The 27254-nt window shown below is 34.6% G+C and overlaps 1 protein-coding gene across 1 annotated transcript in view; it reads right to left on the bottom strand.

Annotated features, from left to right (window-relative positions):
- The window catches only part of USH2A (usherin), a gene marked incomplete at its 3' end in the record, with an annotated part of 720880 nt that overhangs the window by 645548 nt on the left and 48078 nt on the right, over positions 1-27254 (bottom strand). The window contains exon 3 of the mRNA XM_024739202.1: positions 21247-21379. Within this exon, the coding sequence (XP_024594970.1) occupies positions 21247-21379 (133 nt within the window). The remainder of the gene's footprint in view (positions 1-21246; positions 21380-27254) is intronic.

The raw sequence follows: 27254 nt of genomic DNA, 5'->3' as shown, positions 1-27254 counted from the left end.
ACTCATTTTTTTTGCTAGTTGCCAACTTTTTGGCAACAGATATTCAGTGGAATAAACGTTTCATAAAGAGATTCTTCTTTGAAAAATATTCATATGGTAAAGACAGGTCTAAATTATATAAATTGATCAAATAAATAGATATGACTCATACCAGAAAGCCCTCACAGTTGTCTATTTAGAAAATATGTAATCACTGGTAAGAAGCAGTACAGCCACATTATGATTGGTGGCACAGCAAAATTAGTTAAATAGGAAAACTCTGAGTAAATAACCTAATATATAAATCAAGATAAAAACAGTTTTGCTCTAAGGCTAATTTTTTAAAGCGTCACAACAATTGGAAAGGAAGAAAAAAATTTGCCGCTCTTCATGGGTAATATAATTGTCTCCTAGGAAATCCCAGTGAATTTACACAAAAGCTACTAGAAGTAATAAAGAAATTTAGCAATTTTATGAGATACAACTTGAATGTATAAAAATCAATTCAATTTCTATACACTAGTGATGAAACACTGGAAATGAAACTTTTTAAAGTAACATTTGTATTAGCCCCAAAACATGAAATACTAGTTATAAATCTAATAAAGCATGGCAATGTCTGTTGATAAAAGTGCAAGATAATGATGAAATAAATTACAGGATGTCATCAGGAATGGCAGAGTAAGAACAACTGAAAATTCTGCCATAAAAGCAATGATAACACTAGCAAAGAATGTCAAATCCAGTTTTCTGGAAATTAACCAAAGATTTGCAACAATCCAGGGAGTGTTTTTCCCCCCATGGGTGAATAATAGTAAGAATATCATGTTTTGTGGCATTTTAACTTTCTCTATTCCCATCCTCCTCTATCTCTCAGCAGTTAACCTTGAAATTGGATATTCTACAATCACAGTGAAAAACAGCAGCCTAGCATCCACTGGAGGAATGAGAATGGGACTGGAGCTCTTTCAAAGCCCCAACCTCAGAAAACTGTCATTACTTAATCTGTCTAGCGGTACTCTAAAATTCCCACAAGTATGGCTTATACTGACTCAGAGTTTGCCCAGTGGAAATAGTCATTTCTTTAGGATGTTTGTTGAAAATAACCAGTGGCAACTGCTTAACACTACAGTTGCCTAAGGCAGCAATAACAGCTGGGGAAAACAACAAACAAACAAAAAAAGGTAAAAGGAAAGCTGAGAAATGACATGTCCATAAGCAGCTTTGCAAAGCTCCAACATATTCCCAGAAATCTAGAAGGCCATGATCATGCAAAGGGATGTGTGTACACACAGGGACATGTGCATTCCCAAGAGACATCTGAGAAGAACCTAAACTCTCACCTCCTTTTGACCTTGTGGTTCTGCTCAAGCAGCAAATGGTGACTAAAGAAGAGTGCTCATCTGTCTGACTGAATGTTAAAGGTATGCTGCAACACACTAACAGAGCCCTCAAAAAAGGCTAAAAAAAGTTATTGGCTCTAGGAATTTATGAAATTCTCTGTTCCATTATTAGCTCAGCACTAAGCTAACTGGACAGAGATTTTAATGACCACATATGACAAAAATATATATTTTATGTAACTTGCTTAGGAAAGTCACTAAGCAAACGAACAGCAGCAAAAAAAAAATCCTGAGGAGAAAAAGACTCTGATTTCTATATTTGCTACACTATATTATTTAAAATGTCCAGTTTTCAACAAAAAAATTATGACACATGCAAAGAAACAAGAAAGCATGGCTGATACACAGTTGGGGGGAAGTGGCCATAGAAACTGGGCCAATTAAAATCCCATACATTAAACTTACTAGATAAATACTTCAAATCAACTATTTAAATATGTTCAAAAAACTAAGGGAAACCATATCTAGAGAACTAAAGGAAAGTATGAGAATGATGCCTCAGCAAATAGAGAAGATGAGTAAAGAGACAGAAGTTATAAAACGAAGAATTAACTAAAGGAGCTCAACAACAGGTACAAATGGGTAGAAAAAAGAATCTTAAAAGTCAACTGAGATTATCTAGTCTGAAGAATAGAAAGAAAAAAATACAAAGAACTAAACAGAACCTCATGGACCTGTGGGATCCCCATCAAGTGTACAAACATAAGCCTAATAGTGATCCCAGAGAAGAGGTAAAGAAAGGAGCAGGAAGAATATTTAAAAGAAATAATCACTAAACCTCCTCAAATTTGATGAAAACCATAATCTACACATCCAAGAAACTCAATGAACTTCAAGAAGGATAAATTCAGAGATCTGTACCTAGGTATATCATAATCAAACTGCTTAAATAAAAAGAGAAAATTATGAAAGCAGTGAGAGAGAAATGATCCATCTCATACAATGAATCTTCAGTAAGATTAACAACAGATTTCTCATGAGAAACCATGGCGGATAGGAGGTAGTGAGATGACATATTTAAAGCACCGAAAGAAAAAAAGACTGTCAACAAAAATTCTGTTTCCTGTAAAACTATTCTTTAAAAATGCAGGACAAATTAAGACATTCCAAGGTAAACAAAAACTGAGAGAATTTATGACTTATAGACCTAATTTACAAGAAGTACTAAAGGAAGTCTTTAGGCTGAAAGAACAGTAGACAATAGTTCTAATGCCCGTAGAGAAATAAAGAGCACTTTTAAAAGTAACTACATAGTGGCTTCCCTGGTGGTGCACTGGTTGAGAGTCCGCCTGCCAATGCAGGGGACATGAGTTCAAGCCCTGGTCCGGGGAGATCCCACATGCCATGTATCGGCTGGGCCCGTGAGTCATGGCTGCAGAGCCTGTGCGTCTGGAGCCTGTGCTCCGCAATGGGAAAGGCCACAACAGTGAGAGGCCTGTGTACCGCAAAAATAAATAAATAAATAAAGTAACTACATAATAAATATAAAAGATTATATAAATACTTCATTTATGATTCTTTTTTTCCTGATTAAAAAGAGAATTGAATTAGAAATGAGAAAGGAGAAGTAACAACTGACACTGCAGAAATAAAAAAATCATGAGAGATTACTACAAGCAACGCTATGCGAATAAAATGGACAATCTGGAAGAAATGGACAAATTCTTAGAAATGCACAACCTGCCAAGACTGAATCAGGAAGAAATAGAGAATATTTTTTTTGAAAAGGTCAACATATTTGACAAATCTTCAGCTAGACGGACAAAGAAAAAAGAAGAGAAGACTCAAATTATTAATATCAGGAATGAAAGAGGGGACATTACAACTGACCTTACAGATATAAAAAGATTATAAGAGAATCCCATGAAAAATTTATGCTAAAATTAGATAATCCAGATCACACAGACCAATTTCTAGAAAGATACAAATTACTGAAACTGACTCAAGAAGAAATAGACATCATCACCAAAAAACTACCAGAGCTCATCAATGAATTCAGTAAAGATGCAGGTTACAAAATTAATATACAGAAATCTGTCGCATTTCTATACACTAACAATGTTAAAATGACCATACTACCCAAACAACGTACAGATTCAATGCAATCCCTGTCGAAATACCAGTGGCATTTTTCACAGAAATAGAACAAATAATTCTAAAGTTTGTATGGAAACACAAAAGACCTTGAATAGCTAAAACATTCTTGAGAAAGACCCAGAGGTGTCATGCTCCCTGATTGCAAACTACACTGCAAAGCTACAGTAACCAAAACAGTATAATACTGGCACAAAAACAGACACATAGATCAATGGAACAGCATAGAAAGCCCAGTGAAAATGGACTTATATGGGCAATTACTCTATGAAAAAGGAGGAGGCAATGATATACAATGGGAAAAAGACAGTCTCTTTGACAAATGGTGCTGGGAAAACTGGACAGCTAGATGCAGAAGAATCAAAGTGGACTACTGTCACATTATGCACAAAAATAAATTCAAAATGGATTAAAATGTAAGACCTAAGACCATAAAAATTCTAGAAGAAAACATAGGTATTTGCTCTTTGACATTGGTCTTCATAATATGTTTTTGGATATGTCTCCTTGGGTAGGGGAAACAAAAGCAAAAATAAACAGGACTATATCAAACTAAAAAGTTTTTCACAGAGCAGGAAACTATCAGTAAAACGAAAAGGCCACCTAGGGAATGGGAGAAGGTATTTCCAAATTATATACCTGATAAGTGGTTAATATCAAAAAGTATATAAAGAACTCATACAATTCAACAACAAAAGAACAAACAACCTGACTGAAAAATGGGCAGAGAATCAAAATAAACATTTTTCCAAGGAAGATACACATACACACATGGCCAACAGGCAGATGAAAAGATGCTCAACATCACTAATCATCAGGGAAATGCAGATCAAAACCACAATGAGATATTACCTCACACCTGTCATAAAAACTATTATCAAAAAGGCAACAAATAACAAGTGTTCGCAAGGATGTGGAGAAAAGGAGAACCCATGTGCACTGTTGGTGGGAATGTCAATTGGTGCAGCCACTATGGAAAACAGTATGGAGATTTCTCAAAAGATTAAAAATAGAACTACCATATGATCTAGCAATACCACTCCTCAGTATTTATCCAAAGAAGCATAAACACCAATTAGAAAAGATGTATGCACGTCTATATTCATTGTAGCATTATTTACAATAGCCAAGATATGGAAGCAACCAAAGTGTGCATCAAGAGACGAATGGATAAAGAATATGTTGTGTACATACACACACACACACACACACACACACACACACACACACAAATAAAATCCTGTCATTTGCAACGACATGGATAGACTTAGAGGGTATTATGCTTAGTGAAGTAAGTCAGACAGAGAAAGGCTAATAATGTATGATTTCACTTAAATGTGAAATCTAAAGAAACAAAACAAGTGAACATAATAAAACATAAACAGAGTTATAGATACAGATAACAAATAGGGGTTTGCAAGTGGTGGGAGGGGGAAGGAGAAGGAAAGAAATAAGTGCGGAAGATTAAGAGGTACAAAATTCCAGTTGCAAAATAAATGAGTCACAGGTATGAAATGTACAGTGTGGGGAATATAGTTAATAACTATGTAATATCTTTGCATGGTGACATATGGTAACTGATTTATTGTAGTGATCAGTTTGAAATACACAGAAATTTTGAATTAATTTGCTGTGTAACAGGAACTAACATAGTGCTATAGGTCTATTATACTTTAAAAAATATAACCAAACTTACAGAAAAAGAGATCATATTTGTGGTTACCAGAGGTGGAGATGGGGTGGAGGGATGGGGAAGTGGATGCAGACAGTCAAAAAGTATGAACTTCCAGTTATAAGATAAATAAGTACTAGTGATGTAATGTACAACATTATAAATATAATTAACACTGTTGTATGTCATATAAAAAAGCTGTTAAGAGAGTAAATCTCAAGAGTTCTCATCAGAAGAAAAAACTTTTTTTCTATTTCTTTTCTTTCATATCTGTATGACATGATGGACGTTCACTAAAATTATTGTGATAATCACTTCATGATGTATGTAAATCAAATCATTATGTTGTGTACCTTAAACTTATACAGTGCTGTACGTCTATTATATTTCAATAAAACTGGAAGTAGAAACAATAAAAACAAAGAAAATTGATAGTGAATGAAAAAAGAAGAAATAGACATTCTGGATAGAGTGATAATAAAAAAGATTAATTTAGTAAAAAAAATTTTTCCACAAAGAAAATCCAGGATCAATGTCTTCACTGAATTCTTATAAACATTTAAGAGAGGAACAATGTCAATCCTTCACAAACTCTTCCAAAAAACGGAAAAAGTAGAAACATTTCCCAAATAATTCTATGAAGTTATCTTACTCTGATACCAAAACCAATAAAGACATTACAAGTAAAGAAAGTTACAGATCAAAAAAATCTTCATAAAATACTAGTAAACCAAATTTAACATCATAAATAAAGGATTATACACCACAAGCAACTGGGATTTATCCTAAAGATTCAAGGTGGGTTCAACATGTGAAAACCAAATAATGAACAATATGATAGAATAAAGGACAAAAACAAATGATCATATCCATAGGTGCAGAAAAAAGCATTTGTCAAATTCCAACATTCTTTCACTATAAAAACAAAAAACATTGAAAAAATAGAAATTCCTCACCTGAGAAAGGGAATTTATAAAAATCAACAGCTAACATCACACTTGAAGGCAAAACACTACTCTCCCCCTATGATCAGGAACAAGACACCAACATCCACATTTACCACTTCTAGTAAATATTGTTCTGGAGGTATTAGCCTCCAGGGCAATTAAGCAAGAAAAAGAAAAGGCTTCCAGATGAGAAAGGAAGAAGTAAAACAAATGTGTACAAGAAGAAACATACAATATGTTAACTATGAAATTTCCTAAATTATAAAAAAAAATTCTTAACATGGGAATTAACACATAACATATACTTTTATTCATAAAATGGAATATTAATAGGGCAGCTAAAATGAATGAACCATATCGCAAAATTTTAAATTCTCAAAAACTATTTTTATAAAAAAGCCAAGGTGAAAATACACTATAAAGCCACTTATGTAAATTTTAACATGAAGACAATAGCATGTATATTATTTAAGTGTACTTATAAGCATATTAGGCTGAAATAGTTAATATCTGACAATTTTTAGTCTGTAAGAATGGCAATTTTATATGGCTCAACCTTATAATAAAGGTATAAAAAAGACATGAGAATGATAATTGTAAATACAGAATAGGATGGGGGATCTTCAAGAATCTTTAAAAATTGTTTAAGTACATTTTGATATTTCAAGGTCATAAATCTCCATTACCTGGAAAAAACCACTGATGTAAGGAAAAATTTCTAAATTACTTTAGAAAGTTAGATGTTACTAAAAATGCTCAAGTCAAATAAAAGGAAATAGCAACAAGTTATTAAGACTAGATCTGTCCTTGTGAACGAAAAAAATTTTAGAATTGGAACTAGAAGTATAGTGATTGGCATAGTTGCTTTTAAATAGAAGTACACACCTACAGGCTAAAAGAATTAAAGATAATTACTGTAAATTTTTGGAAAAAATATCTGGTATAATATCAAACTGAGAATCATTTTTTTATAACTTTTTTTTATTGTTTTATTTTTTTAACCTCTTTATTGGAGTATAATTGCTTTACAATGTTTTGTTAGTTTCTGCTGTATAACGAAGTGAATCAGCTATATGTATACATATGTCCCCATATCCCCTCCCTCTGTGCCTCCCTCCCACCCTCCCTATCCCACCCCTCTAGGTGGTCACAAAGCACCAAGCTGATCTCCCTGTGCTATGCAGCTGCTTCCCACTAGCTATCTATTTAACATTTGGTAGAGAATCTTCATTTTTGAAAATAACAAAGCTTAAAGACTGAGCATTTTGACAATACCATTAATAGACTGATATAGGTAAGAAACAAACTGCCAATGCAGGAGAACAGAAAACAAATCTGTGTCCATTCCACAAAGACTCAGATAATGGCTTTTCCTCATTTCTATCAAAAGTTTAAATTGAAATTAAAATTATGCATGATGGGGTTAGGTTAATTATCTGATCTCTAGTCAGTGTGACACAAAAGAAAACATTTCACTCTGAAACAAATTACAAAAACAAATCATAAAAATCTAGAACTTCAAACTATGCTGGCTCTAGAATGGAGAGTCAAAGGAGCTTGTTCATTTATTTTTTAATGCTCACAATGGTAAGAATTTTATGCCAGAAAATTTAGAATGTGTTTTCTGTTTTTGTCATTGTTAATGTTGCTTTTAGGTATCAATAGCAAAAAGATAAGAATACACTCCAGCTGTCATGGAACCATAAAAAGGAAAATAAAGTTCTAAATAACAGTATCGTTGCAGACAACAATAACAAAAAGCACAAGCATTCCATATAGAGTCATATACGATTAATACAGGCATTTTATACAATTACACGATACATACACTATTATAAAACTCCTTGAGGTCTGAAAACTCACCTCCAGAATCAGTAGTTAAGATCAGTGAAAGGCAAGGTGTTATCCTGAAGAATTAACAGATGACCGCAAAATACTCAAAAGTAATAATCAACCACTAGAGAACAGCAGTTTGTACTATGCCAACTTTAGCCAATCGCTTTCCTTCTCTTCAGACCCAGCCTTCTACAGTTATCTGCACTCAAGGCCTTCTGTCCTTCACCATCCAGTCTCATTTTAAAATTATCTACAGTCCCTTTTCAACCATCATCATTAGACTGAAAGTGCATTCTTGATGGCCACCCTAGGTATCATTTTCAGTTTTATAACTTCTCATTCTCCTTGATATTCAGCTGCTTCATATTATTGAAGAGCTTCGTGAATTTTTCAATATCTGTCTTCTAAATCCTAATCCTTCCAGGCCACATCTGTATCCCCTCAGCTGCCTCTCTTCCATATCTCCATTTCCCAACCTTCTATCTATAGCTCAATACTCTTTTTTCTACATTTCTTTCCTTCAAGAATTTCACCTGCTTCTAGAGCTTCAAAAATGACCTCTATGAGGAATATTCTTACCTGCATATCATTAGTCCTTAAATCAATCCTCAAATCCACTCTCTTGTCCCAAATGACCTTTTGCCATTTCCACTTGGATAATTCTTTACTATCTCAAATAAATAATTTAAAACTCATTCCCCTAAGCTTACTCTGTCCCCTCTTCCTCTCTGCTCTATTAACCTTCTCCTCTGCTCCCTCCCTCTTTCCCCACCTCACAAGCATGCATGCACACAACCACAACTTCCTTATTTCCCTCTATACTGGTATATCTAGGAAACATCTTTGAGTCTTTCTTCTCCTTTAGTCACAATGGCTGCTCAACTACTTCTTTGTAACATTTTCTATTCTCACAAACCTAGTTCATAAGGCATCACTTCTGTAACATTGCCAAAGAGATGAGGCTGACAAACTGATTGAAGCTGTAAAGACTTGTACCCATTATATTCTATCTTTCAGATCCTGCCGTCCATTTATGTATTCAGCAAATATTGAATAGCTACCATGGGACAGGCACTCTTCTAGGCTCTTGGGATATATCAGTCAACAATGCAAACAAAAAAATCTCTGCCTTCATAAGACTTATATTCTAGAGGGGTTAACACATATATACAACAATAATAAGTAACGTATAATATGTGAAAACAGATCATGTAGGTCTTAGAGGCCATTGTAAAAATGGTGGCTTTCATGCTGGGGAGGCAGGGAAGTAATAGAGCATTTTGAACAGAGACGTAATATGATCTGACTCATTTTTAACAGGGAAACTCTGGCTTCTGTGTTGAGAATAAAGTGGAGGGCCAGAGTGCAAGCAGTTGAAAGACTGTGCAACAACAATCCAGTAAGAACAACGATCATGACTTGGATGGGAATGATTGTAGTGGAGCTGGTAAGAAGGAATCAAACTGGATATATTTTGAAAGTATGATCAGCAGGATTTTTTCTGACACTTGAGATATCAAACGGGAGAGAAAGAGAACTGGCAAGGATGACTCCAAAGCTTTTGCTCTGAAGTAGTGGAAAAATAGTTGCCCTCACCTGAGATGGGGAAGGCTATGGGAGAAACTGTGTGAGTCAAAGAGAGAGGTCTAAACACCAGGATTTCAATGTAGGAAAAAATAAGCTTAATTTTGAGGTATAAATTAAGCCTCCAAATGGAGATTTTGGATAGTCTGATGTATATAGCATTCTGGAGTTTAGGAAAGAGGCCTATGGGGAGGGCGATGGGTAGATCCCAATTTGGAAGTCAAGTCATTCAGATGGTATTTAAAGCTATGAGACTAGAGGTGATCTTTAAGGGAGTGAGTGTGTATATAGACTTGGAAACAAAGTCAGGGTGTAAGGCCTGGAATACCAGTATTAAGAAGTCAAGTAATAGATAAAGAGGAACTAGGAATCAAAGTGATAAGTAGCAACTAGAAATTCAAAGGCAAACCGGGAGATGATGCAGTCTTAGATGCCAAGTGAAGAAAGTCTATCAAGGAGGAAGGAGTGATCTCAACTCTATTAAATGATGTTGATGGGTCACATAAATTATTGAAATGAACTATTAGATTTATGAAATGAAGGTCAATTAGTTTAACTGTGGTGATGAGCTAAAGCCTGACAGTAGTCGGTAGAACTTGAAAAGAGGAATTCAAGACAACTATCACTGACAATACTTTGGGGGAGTTTTGCTTAAAAAGAGGAACAAGGAAATGAAACAGTGGGCTGGTGGAGGAAATCGGGGTCAAGAAAATGTTTTTAATGGAAGAATAACAACTTATCTTTGAAAGTCCCATTTAAAGAGAAGACTTTACAATATAGGAGTAAGTGGGGAAAAGGCTGGGAAAATTTCCTGGATAAGATCGATCGTAAGACAGAGGTGGGTAAATATAGCAGTGTGAATCTATAGACATTCTTTTATGATTTTTTTTCATTTTCATAGTGAAAGAGGAGGTAATATCAACTTAGAGGATAAGGAGTAAGTTTGAGAAGAGAACAAATTATGTATATAGTTGTCACAAGACGGGGAAACTGCACGGACGAGAGAAATATGGAATGATTGCAGGGCAGTATCCAGGGCACATATGAGGTTTATGATCATAAACTTAAGGGAGACCAGGCATCCTGATTGGGTACATTTAACCAGTACTGTGGTGTTGCCAAGATAATACTAGAAAGTGAAAAAAAAAAAAAAAAAAAAAAAAAAAAAAAAAAAAAAAAAAAAAAAAAAAAAGGCAGGAGAGTCACGGTGTGTGTAAGAAAGTGATTATAATATTTGACCATGAAACTTAAGCTGACTAACAAGGGAATAATACACATCAAGGGAGTGGGGAACAGTGAAAAGTTGTTCAGATCAATTGATTGAAGGTCCCAGAGAGGTTGAAAGATGACCTGATTCAGGGTACCAGAGAGTACAAGGTGATAAATACAAGTGTATATCAGACAGAAAAAGGAAATGCAAGAAGTTTATATGCTAGATGAAGTGATGAAAAGACTGCTTCTTGACAAAGGGAACTGCTAAGAGGCACTGAAATAAAAAGTAAAAATATTGCTCAGTAGAAGTCACATGATCACAAGTTGAGATCGTCTAACAACAAAAATTCAGAATCCTCAATATGTTTCAGGTTTAAATATTGGCAGTGAATAGATTTCAGGCAAACCAAAGATAACTGATGTAAAATTGAAAAACAAACAGACATAAGCTTAAGGCCCACAAAAGCCAAAAATCTCCAGGAAAAATGAGAAGGTGTAACTATTAAGTCAATTCTCGAATTCTACTAAAATAATCTTTTGGGCTAAGTAATAGGTACCTTCCTTGGCCAAAATACCTGAGACCAGCAATAGTTAAGGACCAAGAGAGCTGCAGAATTAAGGTACAGAGTTGGTCAAAGAAAGAAAATGTTATATCAAGTGTTACAATAATAGTTGGACTTTCACTTCTGCTTCAGATGTAGAAAGTTGCAAGAGACCATCACTTTGCTATCAAAATAAGCCAGATAAGCTATAAAATCATTTTTAACCCATCAGAAAGTAGAGGACACAGAGAAATCCGAATAAATTAAATTCTAGAAAGTAACAAGCCTTTCACAGGAGAACTGAGACTGACATCTGCTCTCAACCCTAACAGAGAGGTGAGAAGTAGCAGAATCAGTTACAGAGTAAGAAGAAAGCAGCCCCACGTAGGCTGGGATGACAAATCCCAAAGAGTACCAACCACAGAGTCTGAGTCCATCCTGATTCTAGCCTCAAATATCTGAAACCAGTGGTGAACTAAATTATATTAAAACTGAAATAAAGCTCACATCCAGGTCAACTTCAAATCAGTTTGATGCTGTTATCCTCCCACCATCCTCCGACCCTCCACTAACACACATACTCTAGAGGCTTGATAGACCCAGCAGTGCTCTTTTCTCTGGTCACTATTATTTATTTCTCTCTCTTCTGTCCCCTTATACGAAATGTCTGGTAAACAATAAAAACATTTAAAGACACATGAAACAGCAAGAAAATGTGGCCCATCATAAAAAAGGAAATAGTCAATAGACATGGCCCGGATGTTGGAATTATCAAATAGGGATTTGAAAATATCTAAGGTAAAAATACTAAAAGATCTAGTGGAAATGGTGACAATACATGTGAAAAGATGGGGAAACAGGAGCAGAGAGATGGATCCTAAAAAAGGAGCCAAATGGAAATACTGGAAACGAAAAGTGTGCTGTTAAAAAATGAAGAATTTTCTAGATAAGCTTAACGGCAGCCTAGATACACGAGAGAAAATAATCAGTGACTATCAAGACAAATCAATAGAAAGTATCCAAAGAGAAACACTAAGAATAAAAAAAGAGTAGGGAAAACAAAAACAAGCAAACAAGTAAAAACTGTGCTCAAGATCTGTGAGATACTATCTGTGCTCTAACATAAGTGTAATTAAAGTCCCAGAGTAAGAGGAGAAAGAATGTGGAATGAAAAGAAAAAGGAAAAGCAAGAAAAGTTTAAAGAGATAATCATCAGAACTTCCAAAAGTAGTGAAAACCTCAACTTATACATTCAAGAATCTGAGCAAACCTCAACCAGGATAAATACTATGAAAACTATATCCAGGCATAACTTAAACTATTAACATAAAAGAGAAAATTTTAAGCAACAAGAGAAAAATGGCATATACCTTACAAAGGAACACTGATATGAATGATGGCTGATTTCTCACCAGAAACAATGAAAGCAAGTAGACAATGAAACAACAATCTTTAAAGTGCTGGAAAAAATTACAATTAGCTATGTAGAATTCTACAGCCAGTGAAAATATCTTTCAAAAGCAAAGACAAATTAAAGACATTTTTCATAAAAGCTGAGGGAATTTGTTTCCCACTGACTGAATTATAAGCAATGAAAAAGGAAATTCTTCAGACTAAAAAGAAATAACACCAGGTATAATTCAGGATTTGTAAGAAACAATGAAGAGTACCAGAGAGGACTAATCTTTGAAGAGAGAAAGAAATTATTTCATGGGACCTTCCTACACAAAATACAGCAGTTTTAAACATCTAGTACATCATTGCCCTAAATTGAACATTTTTTTCTTCCTCGCTCTAAGAAAATTTTGCTTTTCAGCCAAAAAATTAAATGTAGTCCATGACCATTATTTTTAAATATTTAACTTTCACAAAGTCAATAAACTTAATATCTAAATTATTATAACATTAATATTTATAATAGCAAAGTTTCATTGAGTACCAAACACGAACTAAGTATACATTATTCATAAGTTTTATACTTGCTTTGAAAACTCTATCTAAAACACATGTTACATATGAGGAAACAAATGAGGAAATTGGATTGAGAAGCTCAATTCTTTGCCAAAGTCATTGGCTTCTAAGAAGCAGAGCCAGATTCAAACCAAAAACTGTCCGACTCTAAATTTCATGCCTTGTTTCTCAGGCACTAATTATTATAACAACAATAATCTCTATGTACAATGAGTTTAATATCCAGTGAAGATTTGTATTTCTTCAACTCATGTTAGAGTATAGTGTACCTCACACTCATGCTTTTCTCATGTAATAACACATCATGAACCTGTTGCCAAGTCTCTACCAACAGACATTCTATTTCTCTTAATGGTACACATTTTTTCATTGTTAAGTATAAACTATCATCTGTTTAAGCAATTCCCTTTTGAAGTTTTTAACTGGTCCCAATTATTTGCCACTTTAAGTCATTCTGCAATGAACATTTTTGTGTACATACTTAGGGCCTTGTTTAATGGTATTCTTGAGATATAGGCCCTGGAAGGAGAATACTTGGATGATGTAACTTCCACATTTTTACTTTTCATAGCTTGCCAGGTTATCACAAACTCTTTCCAACACTAGCATTCTCTCTTTTTATTCCTTGCCAAACTGAGTACAAAATGATAAGCATTGTTTGAATTTTAAATTCTCATTTTATTAGTCAGATGTTTCAATATTTTTCCTTTAGTGTTTCTGGCCATGGTATGCTAATAAAAATCTTTCAATATGCCAGGATTATGGAAACATTTGCCTTTACTGTCCTCTACTACGTCATGATTACACATTTCACATTTTAATAAATTTTAACTCATCTGCAGTTTTTAGTTAATATGGTTGTAAGGTACACATTTAAATTATCTTTTTATTTTTGTACCATAGTGGGCCACTTGTCCTGATAGCATTGCTAGATATCTCTTCTGCAATGCTCTGAAAACCAATTTCATCTTTAATTAAACTGCTCTATACCTTTATATACCTTGTTCCTATACTCTTCTTCCATTCCATTTACCTGTCTTAATCCATCCATTTCTATACTTTTCTATTTCTTGTCTTTTTATCTAATTCCCCCCCAAAAAATTCTCTCAGAAAAATTTAAGCATAATCTCAACGAAACTAAAAGGAAAGCTGACTTTCTATACCCTCGCTGAAGTTAGAAATGTTAACCTTTGGGACACTAGTAGAAAGAAAAGTATTCCAACTCCAGAAAGAACAAGCAGGTGAATTAAGGTACAACACACGGTAGAAAACATGAAGGGAAGGGAAGCTGGCATCAGCTTCAGATGATTATCGTTTTGTTCCCTGTATTTTCACTTTCACAGCTACATAACAAACATCCACTGATTTCTTAATGACCAATTACCTTCTTAAGAATGTGCTACACACTTTAAAATGCATCATGTAGAGATGCCCACATTTAAAAGGAAATTAGAATTCTGTTGATAAATGAATTCAGAAGTAGCTCGGGAAAGTTTTGATTCACATGATTTTGTATTTTTAAATCCACAATGTGGAGGGCTATTATAGTTCATTATCACAGTGACGTTAGAGATTGCTTACAATTACATGTCTGTTACCACAACTCCTCTAGGTTTTACGCCCAACTGGAGGCACTGAAATACACACACAACTGGAAGAAAATATTCTAAAAAGAAACAGATACATATTGGTTGATATGGATGGCCTAAGGTGTTTCTATTTGTATATTTAGAAATCAGTCCAAGCAAATCAGAGTACCACGTTAATATGTACACATTATACGTATACATATCCCATTAGTACGGATACAGGGCTCAGGAAAAAGCATTCATCTGGTCCACTGATTAATTTCCTAGGTGAGGCAAAGACAAGGCTTGCAGCAACAGAAAGTGTCATTGGCAACATATTTTTCTAGAAAGTTATGCTAGTTAGAAATGAGACTCAAAGAAAAGGCTCTCTAGCGGCCAATACTCATGTGAAAAGTCATTGCTTCCTGGGTACAGAACCAAAGAAACCAATTAAGCCTAACCAGAGAAGTAAGAAAAGCCATCTTGATTTCCTAAAGGCCTTCGTTTGATATGCCCGTGTTTGAGGTAGTATCTGTTCCAAAGCAGAGACAGCCAGCCAGGTGCCGTATGAGAGCACCTTTAATTCAGCTCACAGTAATCTCTTGCACAATTACCTCTCCTGAATGAAACCATCTTGGATGCGGACAAAAGTATGGAGGACAGGGACTTAATTTTTTTTATTGCAAAAAGGAGCAAGTGAGAGAAAGAAAATGATTTATAATAAGTCTGTGGGAACATTCTGTACCTATCTCTTTTCTGATTAGAGAGGTGGCATGGAGCCTGCCTCATTAGGCAGAAGTAATGAGCCAGTCTATCTGCCATCTCTAATTAGAGAAAAGATACAGTAGGTACAACCGTACCTATAACTTGATGGGAAAAAAGATAAAAATTATTTTAAAATATTCTTTCCTCCTGTAGTTCTCCGATGCTCAGAGCTTAAGGAGAAAAACTGTAATAAAAACTAAGTAACATTGGAAATAAACCCTTTTCCAATGATGTGTTTTCCAATCAGAAGTTGAATCAACTTTTTTGCAGTTTAAAAACAAATATCATTTTCAGTCCACACAGTCCTTTGGAAGCATTAATTCAACATTATACTGAAATAGAATAGGAGCAAATCATTTCAACCCCACAGTGCAGAGTGGACAAATTTATGGCACTGTCTACTACTCTGAGCAACATTTGGGGCAATAGAACACTTTTAGAAGTGCTAATGGGAGGTAAATATTGAAATAAGGCTCACAAGATGTAATGTGTTATTAAGAATTTCTGCAGGCAGAGTACTTTAAAAATTTTTCAATATACTAATTACTCAAACCAAGCTTCTAAATATATTGGTTCCTTAAAATATTACTTCTTCACGTAAGTTTAGCTTGATCTAAAAGAATATACAAATTAAAATAATAGAGTCATGTTTCTTTGGATCTCTCAACAATTCTATGGAAAGTAATTGTTATCTCTGCTTCACAAGAAGAAAATAGATGTTCAAAGAGGTTAATAATAGTTGTCACTTATTAACATTTACAATATGACAAGCAGTACATACTACACATACACAGTCTCATATAATTCTTATAATTTTCCCATGAATCATTTATTAAAACATTATTTAATAGATTAGAAACCTAAGACTTAAAAGGGATACATATTTTGACCAAAAATACACAACTAAATTGAATTCAACCCTAAATTTATCTGACCCCAGAGCCTGGAAATTTAACCACAGTGTTTTAGAATGTTTTTTGAAAATTAAAAATATAAACTTTTTTCTTTAAACTAGATAACTCAGGTCATGGGGGGAAATTAAAATTTTACATTGTTTCAAAATTATTAATAACAGCACCCATAAATATCTATGTGACAACTCCAAAGCCATGACTACTTATTCCTTTATTGCAAACATCTGAAAAGATTTGAGTGCCTACTATGTATATATGATAGGACTGTATAACTATAAGAATTAAAATTTAGCAAGGTCATTGGACTTAAGGTCAATATAAAAATTGATGGCATTTTATATAACAGAAAGAAAATTAGAGAATAAAGTTCCAAAACAATTGAAGTAAAATTACATGAATAAAAGGACCAACAGATACACAGGACTAAGTCTTACAAATATCAATGAGATGCTATACAGAAAACTAAAAACATTGCTGGGAGAAAGTAAGGAGTATATGATGTTCATGGATTGGAAGACTTGATATTCTATAGCTGTCTATTCTCCCAAAATTGAGTTAAGGATTTAAATTCCCTCAAAATTTTATGAAAAATGAAAATCTCCTTCTAGAATTCATATAATAGCCAAGACAATCTTGAAAGAAAAAAAAAGTTGGAGAAATTAAATATTTCTAAATATTAAGACTTTTATGAAGCTACAATAATGAAAACTAAATGCTTTAATGATAAGTATGGGCAAACATACCATTGAAACAAAACAGTGAGCTCAGGAACAAACCCATCTTCACATAACAGATACATAATTTGTGAAAAAGTTACCACTGCAAAGTAGTAGAGAAGTGATGAAAATGATTAAGTGTAAGGGAACATCTTTATGGTCTTCATGGTGTTCTCCTACACTTTATTCTTTCAGGATTTGCAAAGATATTCTAAACAGGACATGAAAAGTATTAAGTTTGAAAGAAAAGTTAGTAAACTGGACTTCACTAAAATTAAGAATATCTGTTGATCAAAGGAAAATGATAGTATACGCCATAACCCAGAAGGTGATATTTGAAGTCCATGTATCTGTCAAAGAACTCATATTCAAAATACTGAAGAGCTCCTGTAAGCAATAAAAAGACAAACTATCCAACTAAAAATAGGCAAAAACGTAAATAGGTATTTCACAAAAGAGCATAGCCATGACCAAGAAGCACGTGAAAATGTTCTCAACATCATAAATCATCAAGAAATGTACCATACAGCCACCAGAATGGCAAACAACAATAACATATGACAATACTCAGTGTTGGTAGGACATGGATCGCCGAAATTCTCAAATATCTTTGGGTAGAATACCCACTTTGAAAAAGTAAAGAAGTATTTCCTAAAGCTTAAAGAAATAGCAACACACAATATAGATAAATCTTACAGGCATAGTGCTTAGAAAAGGAATTAGACACAAAAGAGTACCTACTGCATGATTTAATTTACATGAGAATTCAAGGATAGGCAACACTAATCTATGCCAATAGAGGTCCTTACTAACACTATTCTTGTTTCCCTTTAGAGTCGGTATTCACTAGGAGTCTTTAATACAAGAAATGTTCGATGATCTCATTCTGGATGAGAATTACATAGGATTAAAATTTTATAAAGCTGTACCCCCTTAATATTTATGCATTATGTTACATGCATGTTTTGCCTTTATTAACAACTTACAATATTTTTAAATTTCTATAACGCAAAGTTATCAGACTATCTAAAAACTAACGAAACCGTGTGTAACATAATATTCTTAGCATTAATGAGCTTTTACAAGTAAGAAATTCCAGACACTATAGACACACAACATGTATGAGGAATTGACAAATGAAATGCAAATTATGAAGACATATGTGGAAAGCCAGTGAACCTCACTAATGGCCAAATAATTCTAAGGCAGTGTACAAAAACATTTTTCAATGAGAGGAATGACAAAAGTGAAAAAAAAAACAAGGATAATTTGTAAGGTCAGTTACTGTTTAAGGAGGCAGATACTTACCTGTATTTTTAAGTGAGGTTGTAAATTTTCACCACCTTTCTGGAGATTATCTGTTGTTAAGCTTTAGGGTAATCAATCTCAGATGTATTAAAATTTTAAAATGACCATATATTTCAACCTATTTACCTTCTATTGATTCATGTTAGGGAAATAATTATAATACTAATCATAGTATTACATATCAACATGAGTTCGTATATACAAGGTACAGGATTCATTCATTCCACAAACATGAAGCAACTACGAGGTACCAGATGCTGGAAAAACAGTAGTGCTTTTTATGACATAGCCTCATTTGATCCTCACAATGGGACTGTAATATCATCATCATCAAGATTTTAAATTGGACGTAACTACAGTTTAGAGCCATTAAAAAGTTATTCCAGGTCACAGGGCTAGTAAGTAGAGAGACGGGATTTGAAATCAGGGAAATTGACGCCAAAGTAAAAGGTCTTAGGGAACTGCACAGGCAATTGTTCAAACACATATATATGTATATGCGTATAGGCATGAGAGCTATAGACACACATATAATATATGGATATATATATTTAGTGTTTTCTATCAAATAACTGCTAATAATATTGAAATAGTAGAAGTAACCTAAATGCTCATCAATACAATCGTGTTTAAAAAGTTTTGGTTACAGCTATACAATCATGCACAATGCAGCCATTTTAAATGAGAAGGCATACTGATATGTTCCTCATAACATTTGGAGCGCAAGTATTTATTTTTAGAGGGCTCAGAGAAAGCATATGTATGACAATTTCATTTTTGGAAAATTATTATATTTATAACCATATCTCTAGCTATATGTACAAAAATGATGGAAGGGTATAACAAAGTTAACTATATCTATCGATGAAGGTCAAAAAAGGAAAATGCTTCCTATTTTATAGAGTTCTGTGTTGTATGGATTTTCTTATAATGAGCATTTTTTAATAATATAAAATAATTCACATTCCCATTTTAAAGTGTAGACAATTTTATCGACCACTGTGATAGTTATTTCAAGAGAAGTCTAAATACAACTTCTGCTCTTTTCAGGATGTGATGCATATTATCTTCTTAATCTACATGGCCCATTTTTAGGGTGGGAAGATATGAACACCATTAATCCAGTTTATTCCATGTTGACTATTATTTTCCAGTTTCTGTCTAATACTCTAAGTCCTACTTTAACAATAGCCATACAATAAAATACAAACCTGAAAAAAAAGAGAAAGAAAATATAGTTTAAGAAGAAATACAGGTGGCCAGGAGGCACACGAAAAGATGCTCAACATTGCTAATTATTAGAGAAAAGCAAATCAAAACTACAATGAGGTCCCACCTCACAATGGTCAGAATGACCACCATTAAAAAGTCTACAGATAACAAATGCTGGAGAGTGTGTGGAGAAAAGGAAACCCTCCTACACTGCTGGTGGGAATGGAAGTTGGTGCAGCCACTGTGGAAAACAGTATGGAGGTTCCTCAGAAAACTAAAAATAGAATTACCATATGATCCAACAATCCCACCCCTGGGCATATATCCAGACAAGATTATAATTCAAAAAGATACATCCACCCTTATGTTCACAGCAGCACTATTCACAATAGCCAAGACATGGAAATAGCCTAGATGTCCATCAATAGATGAATGGATAAAGATGTGGTACATATAAACAATGGAATACTACTCAGCCATAAAAAAGAACAAAATAATGCCATGTGCAGCAACATGGATGCAACTAGAGATTATCAAACTAAGTGAAGTCAGAAAGAGAAAGACAAATACCATATATCACTTGTATGTGGAATCTAAAATATGACACAAATGAACCTATCTATGAAATGGAAGCAAAACCACGGACATAGAGAATAGACTGGTGGTTGCCAAGGGGGAGGGGAGTGGGAGAGGGTAGGAGTGGGAGTTTGGGACTAGCAGATGCAAACTGGTATATATAGAATGGATAAACAACAAGGTCCTACTGTAGAGCACAGGGAACTATATTCAATATCCTGTGATAAACCATAATGGAAAAGAATATATAAAAAAGTATGTATATATATGTGTGTAACTGAGTCACTTTGCTATACAGTAGAAATTAACACAACATTGTAATTCAACTTTACTTCAATAAAAAATAAATTTAAAAAATATATAGTTTATTACATAGTATTCTTACTTTAAAAATAAACGATAGAGACATTCTAATTTTAAAGATTCCCTGATATAGTGGGTTGAATAATGGCCTCCAAAAGATAAGACTACCTGCAACCTGCAACTGTGAGTTTATTTGGAAAAAGGGTCTTTGCTGATGTAATTAGGATCTTGAGACAAGACAATACTGGGTTAGGGTGGGTCCTAAATCTGGTCACAAGTGTCCTGAAAAGAGAAGGGGAAAAGGCCAGGTGAAGATGGAAGCAAAGATTGAAGTTATACAGCTACAAGTCAAGAAACACTAAGTATCGCCAGAAGCCACCAGAAAGAGAGAGGCATGGAATGAATTCTCCCCTCAGAACCTGCAGAAGAAACCAATGCTGAATCCTTGATTTCAGACTTCTACCCTCCAGAACCACCAGAGGACGAAATCTGCTTAATTAAGCTGCCACCCAGCTTAATTAAGCTGTTACAGCAGCGCTAGGAAACAATGACACCTGGGTATTTTAAAATATTATTTTTGACACAATTTTTAAGAAACAGTGTAATTGGATAAAATAAATAATTTTCTGAAGTCGGACTCTTACCATTTAAGCTCTGTCCTATTTGCATAGTACCAGAGGCAAAATCTGTAATTGAACCACTTAGAGTTCTTGCATCAAAAGCTGTATTATCCTCTTCCAAACCATTGATGAAGAAACTGATTTTTGTCTGATGTACCTGTAAGAAATTATCACCGTTATTATTTTGATTGCATAACCTTTTATTTTATAATAACTACACTTCAGCAGGCTTTCTCAAGTTAATTTCCTACTTCTCCACTTCCCTCAGCTGGAAAGACTGGAATTTTATTTTAGTGGCTCAATAATATGTCTTGTGTTTGTATATCTAGATATAAACCTATATGTTATAGTTTTGTGCTGGGGTCATGTCTACCAGGGTATTCACGGGTATGCATAACTGTTTGTCCCATATATTTAACAACATACTGTTTGTCCCATATATTTAACAACTCTGACTGTCATGCCTTTATAAGTGTTTTTGGAGACATGTTGTTTCTTTAGCTACTAGTTAGATTTGTTACAGTCGTATTTGGAAACAAACAAATGAACACAAAGGGCAAAAATATTCAAAACCAGATATACCAAAAATGCATTACATATGGATATAATTCAATTTAGGTTGCTAGTACAAAAGGCTCCTTGTAAACATTTACTTTCTTAGGTGATGGTATCTGGTCGGTAATTTTCATCTATACTTCTCTAATACAGAATAACGTAAAAAACTGCCAATCGTGTTCTAGGCTAATTCATCAGGCAACCTAACAATGCTCTACATCAGGGGTAAACAAACTTTTTCGGTAAACAGCCAGAGAAAAAATATTTTTTATTTGTTTGCCAAGTGATTTGGTTTTGTGGTCCAAACGGTCCAGGTCACAACTGCTCAACTCTGCTGTAATAGGAAAGCAGCCAGAGATAACATGTATGTGAATGGGCACGGATGTGTTCCAGCAAAACTTTTATAAAAACAGGTAACCAGCCAGATTTGTCCTGTGAGTGTAGTCTGACCACCCCTGGATTACACCGTAAAAAGTTATGAAATTTTTGTCTGTGTTGATCCCTGAACAGTCAATTCAATCAAACTTTTATGCAGATTACTTCATTGAGAAATTTAATGCCTTGTAGTTGAAGGTCAGATGCTAACATTTTCATTTAAAAATAGCAAATCATAGCATTCAAAATGAAATTTTATTAAAATAGCCTTACAAAAATTGACAAAAATAACCAGCCTCTGATATATTTAAATCATACGAGTGAACTCCTTTCAAACTGCTTCTCAAAACAAAAAAAAAAGCATACACACACACATACACCTAGAAATTAGCATCATAATTTATTGAAAAACTTATTCAATATGGCTTTTATCCACTCTACCCAACCTGCTTTCATTTAAAACCTGCTTTCATGTTCTTTCCTAAACTCACTGACCCTGTGTTGCATTTTACTTAATTATAAAACAAAGCTTTAACATAAAGACCTAAAATCACACACCAGCTCCTCACAGACCTGGATATACACTGTCACTGTGGGTTTTTTTTGCATCCCATTTTTTACAACCTGTTACTGTCATTTGGTGTTTGACTGTTATCATTATAAAAGATACAGGCTTTTCTACTTTGTTATTTGTAGCATTATCTCATGTTTTACAACATCTTTGCGCAACATGCAGGCACATGAAATATAACTCGTGAGAAGTTCTCGATGGTATTAATGCATAAAAAAGAATGTGGCTCCATCTCTACTGTCTTTACCCGGCCAAAAGCTGATGAACAGCCAATTTTCCTTTATCACATTAGCACAGCCATGAGGGAAACACATTTGTTCTAGTCAGCTACACTAAAGATACTATTACCAATCTAACATATACATGTTTTATATCAGCAGTATTCTCAGAGCATGAGAGAGCCAACAATATATTAACACTAGCATGACAGTTTATTTAAGAAAAGAAAATTGTCTCTGTAGAGGGACAGAAGTTAGAAATGTATGGCTAAAGCTCGGTGCCACTGGTCTAATAAAGGTAATAATTCTTTGGCTTTCTTTACAGCAGGTAACATCCTGTGACACTTCTGTCATATCATTCAAATAAAAATGTTGTCTTTTACAAGTTTAAGTGCACCTTTATTTTGAGTCAGATAGAAAGCATGCTTTTGATTTTCTGTATTCACTGTATTATATCTGTAGTCAAGAGTTCAGGGCCTTTCTTTCTTTTTTCTTTCTTTTTATCAACTCATCACATATTTGCTTAGTAGAAGGATTCAGTGTCACTGCAGTGAATTCCGGAAGAATGTTTTCACTTTGCTGGTCCTTAAAACATGATTAATGATGATCCCGAGTCACTGTCGCCTGTTTGTGACACCCCCCTGCAACCACCTTTTTATAAATAAGATTAAATCCTCTTTGGTGTTCTGTACCGTGTTTTATATTCCAGGATCCTCTACGCTACTTTGCAGTTCAGGTTTGGGGCCCCGTCACACTGCAACTGTAACCGTGATGGTGGTTCTTTGCAGTAGCTCACCATGATAATCCCCTTGCCAGTTATTTAGGGGAATAGGAATATACACGACAGAATTTCTCACCTGTGAAAAGAAAGCCTTCTCCTACAGTGCCCTTCCCACCTCTCTTTTTCTCCACCTCTCTGAGGATTAGAGGAGTTTGTACGTGTTTATTGGTGTGGCTTGAAGGAATGAATTGGCAAAACCAATAGCAGCTGTAGAAAAAGCCTTAAACGCCTTCATAAGACGTCCAAAAACATTTTGGAAAGAAGATACAGGGGAGCAAGTCATTCTCCAGCCTTCATTCTCTCAGGGTTTCAAATGTTATTTTAGCCATTGTTTGGGGGAGCCAAATTTGGTGTCCCTGGGATAGGCTGTACTCGTTCCTTTGAGCACAAGAGTGTAGTAGACTTAAAAAGGTAGAATTCCTAACCATTCTCATGCCTGATTAGAGAGGAGCATAATTCAGAATTCCAGAAGGTCACACAATTGCTGAGAAGCTACCAAGGGAAAACATACACCCAAGTTCACCTTGTAACTGTCAACAATCGCTTGTTCCACTGAAACGCCAAATGTCTGTTGCTATGCTACTCCTGTAGGCCACCACCACCAGGAACAACAACAAAGAAAAAGGAAAACAAAAAACTGCTGATTCAGGTTGGGAAACAAAAAGGCAGAGTACCTATGCTGACTTCCTCATTGGAGAAATAGTTCTATAGTTTTCCTGTTGCCAATATCCTCCTAATTTAAATTTAATTCAATACGGCATTAACCCAGCGCCCACAGCGGCACTATGAGTTACACCAAGAAAATAAAATCACTGTACTTTTTCTCAAGGAGCTTGTATGTATGAAACAACAGGGTAATTTTAGCGTACTAAATAGTGTCTGAGTCACTACAAATGATGACGGTTGTTTTTTACTTAGGTACTGAATCTTCGTGCAGTTAATGCGGTGTTGTCTTTTTTTTACGGAGTTGCTTTGAGAAGTTACACCTTCATCCATGAATGTGTGGTGTATAAACTACTTTTGGACCTTCTCTGTGGGACTTGTCTTCCTAGAACCAACTTATAAGCCTCCCAAGAATATCAGTTTCATTAATGTGATGGGTCTCATTTTAAAACAAAATCATTTTAAGCCTTTTGAAAAACACCTTTTTCATAGATTTAACACAAAGTGACCTGGCAACAGATCGTGAATTCAGATTCACTCTCAGATGATGATGGATGATACAAATACAAAAAATATTCTGAATGCTAAGGATTTCAAACAAAAAAGAAAACCACTGTGATATGAATCTGAAGGGAAAACTTTATGGAGGAGAAAGTGTTTTGGACTTTCTGAAATAGAAATTGCCCTGAAATAGAATTTCTATTTCTAGGATAAAGAAGGATTTGCATAAAAGATTCAACTATTCCATCTATAATTTTTAAGCATAAGGAAGGCAATTTATTCTGAAAACTTCATAAGGTTATTTTAAAATATCACATGTATGTTTCATCCCCTACCTGAAAGCATGTGGAATGACACTCTGCTTACCGTCCCAAACCAAAGGTCTTCCGAGGTTTTCCCTCACTCATTCCATCCACTTTAATTTCTAACTGGTCACCAGTAGCCAACCTCACCTAACTGGTGAGGTTTCTTTACTGTCTGATGATCCCACAATGCTTAATTCCATCTCCATGTTTTATTCAAGCTATTTCCATATGGGAATAACCTTGCTACTGCTTTTCATTTACCTAAATTTTTAATATTTTTCAAAACATATATCTCAAGTCCTGTATCCTACAACGATCCTTTGTTGAATACTTCAGCATTATAAAAGTGCTCTCATTTATTGAAAAACTAGCATGTCAAGCATTGTTCTAAATTATATATATATTCTTTTTTTTATCCTTACAACAGCCCAAGGCAGGTTTGGCATTATCTGCAAGTAATGAAATGGAATCACAGAGAATTTTTTTTAAAAAAAGGTTACACTCTTCAAAGTCACATAGAAGAACAACTGGTTTCAGAGATTGCACCCAGAGAGCATTTAGAAATAACCACCATCTAGTGTATCAGACCCACCCATTGAGTTTCTTGGCTTTAACTCAACACAGCGATGATTCAGGCTTTGTATCAACACCTCCCATAATAAGAAGAGTAACAACTCCAATGAGCTATATAATCACTTGCCATTTGCCAGGCAGTGCGCTGAGTGCTTTACTTATAGTATCTCACTGGGCTCTCAGATTGCCCCTCTACCGTGTTACTATCCCCAAAATGAGGGCACTGAGGTTTACCTACTCCAGTATTCTGCTTCTGCAGACTTTGGGAACCCTTTCTTCTTTGAACAGCTTTTACTATTATAAATGATTGAACTGAAAGATATCTCCTTATAACTTCAATTTGTAGGCCCCAGCTCTAATTATTGAGACCACGTGCAAAAAATCCAATCCCTTTTCCACACGAGAGTCCACACATATCATTTTTCTCCTAAGTCTTCTTCCAGATAAACGTGTTTAGTTTCTGTGGTGCTCTAAATATGACATGGTTCTGGGTCTCTCTCTTCTTAAAATGTGGCTCCAGAAATACTACAATCTCTACATGTGGTCTCCCGCCAAACTGAAATAAGATTATCACCTTAATATAATCCAAAACTGCATGCTAGATTTCATGACATCATACAACTAAAACTGACAAATTAAGTTGAGCTGACTAGTCACTAAGACACTAAGTCTTTTTTTTTTTTTTTTTAACTTACATCACTGTTAAAGCATATCTACTCCATCCTATACATAGGCAGTTAGTTTTTTGGACCAAAGGACAGGAATTTATATTTATCCACATTATATTTCATCTTGTTAGATTCAGCCCATTGCTCCAGGCTGTCAAAATCTTTTTGGATGCTATGTCTGTCACTCAATGTATTTAACATCCTCCAAGATTTGTGTCATTTGCAAATTTGATGAGCATGCCCTACATGCTGGGCAGAAGCTCAATAAATACTAATTGATTGACTGACTGATAGATACTCCAAAAACAAAACCACCAACACAATCTGCACTCTTCTGCAACTGTAAGCAATAAGAAAAGGCACCATTTTCTAACAGATAAAATACATCATACAGGGATTCTTCACCTTTGTAAAGTGACCTTATTTACTAACATGTTTTTTTATGGAATCATATAATTATGAATAAATACGCCAGTCTATTAAATATTTTCTATGCTATGTTTATACAAACAACATGAAAAAAAGAGTTAGGTAACTGTTCATGGAAGGTTGGTTTGGTAGAAATTAACCACATGAGTTGCCCACAAGTACTTGCAATGTGCCTGCGTTCCCACTACTGGTCTGATTTACTGATAACATCTTACATCTCATTCTCTTTGTATGAAAGATGGCTACAGGGAAATGACTTCAGACACAGCAATATTCCTCAAGATTTTCTTGCTTGTTTTTGTTTCTTTTTTTCACTTCCCATGAGCTCATACATTTCATTTCAACACTCCTCTCCCTGGCCCCTTCTCCCTTCCTCCCTGCCCCGTTCCTCCC

Source organism: Neophocaena asiaeorientalis, unplaced genomic scaffold, assembly GCF_003031525.2.
Source record: "Neophocaena asiaeorientalis asiaeorientalis breed wild unplaced genomic scaffold, Neophocaena_asiaeorientalis_V1.1 scaffold477, whole genome shotgun sequence".
Taxonomy (NCBI): domain Eukaryota; kingdom Metazoa; phylum Chordata; class Mammalia; order Artiodactyla; family Phocoenidae; genus Neophocaena; species Neophocaena asiaeorientalis.
The sequence above is the reverse complement of the archived record's forward strand: the minus strand, read 5'-3'. Positions and strand labels throughout refer to the sequence as shown.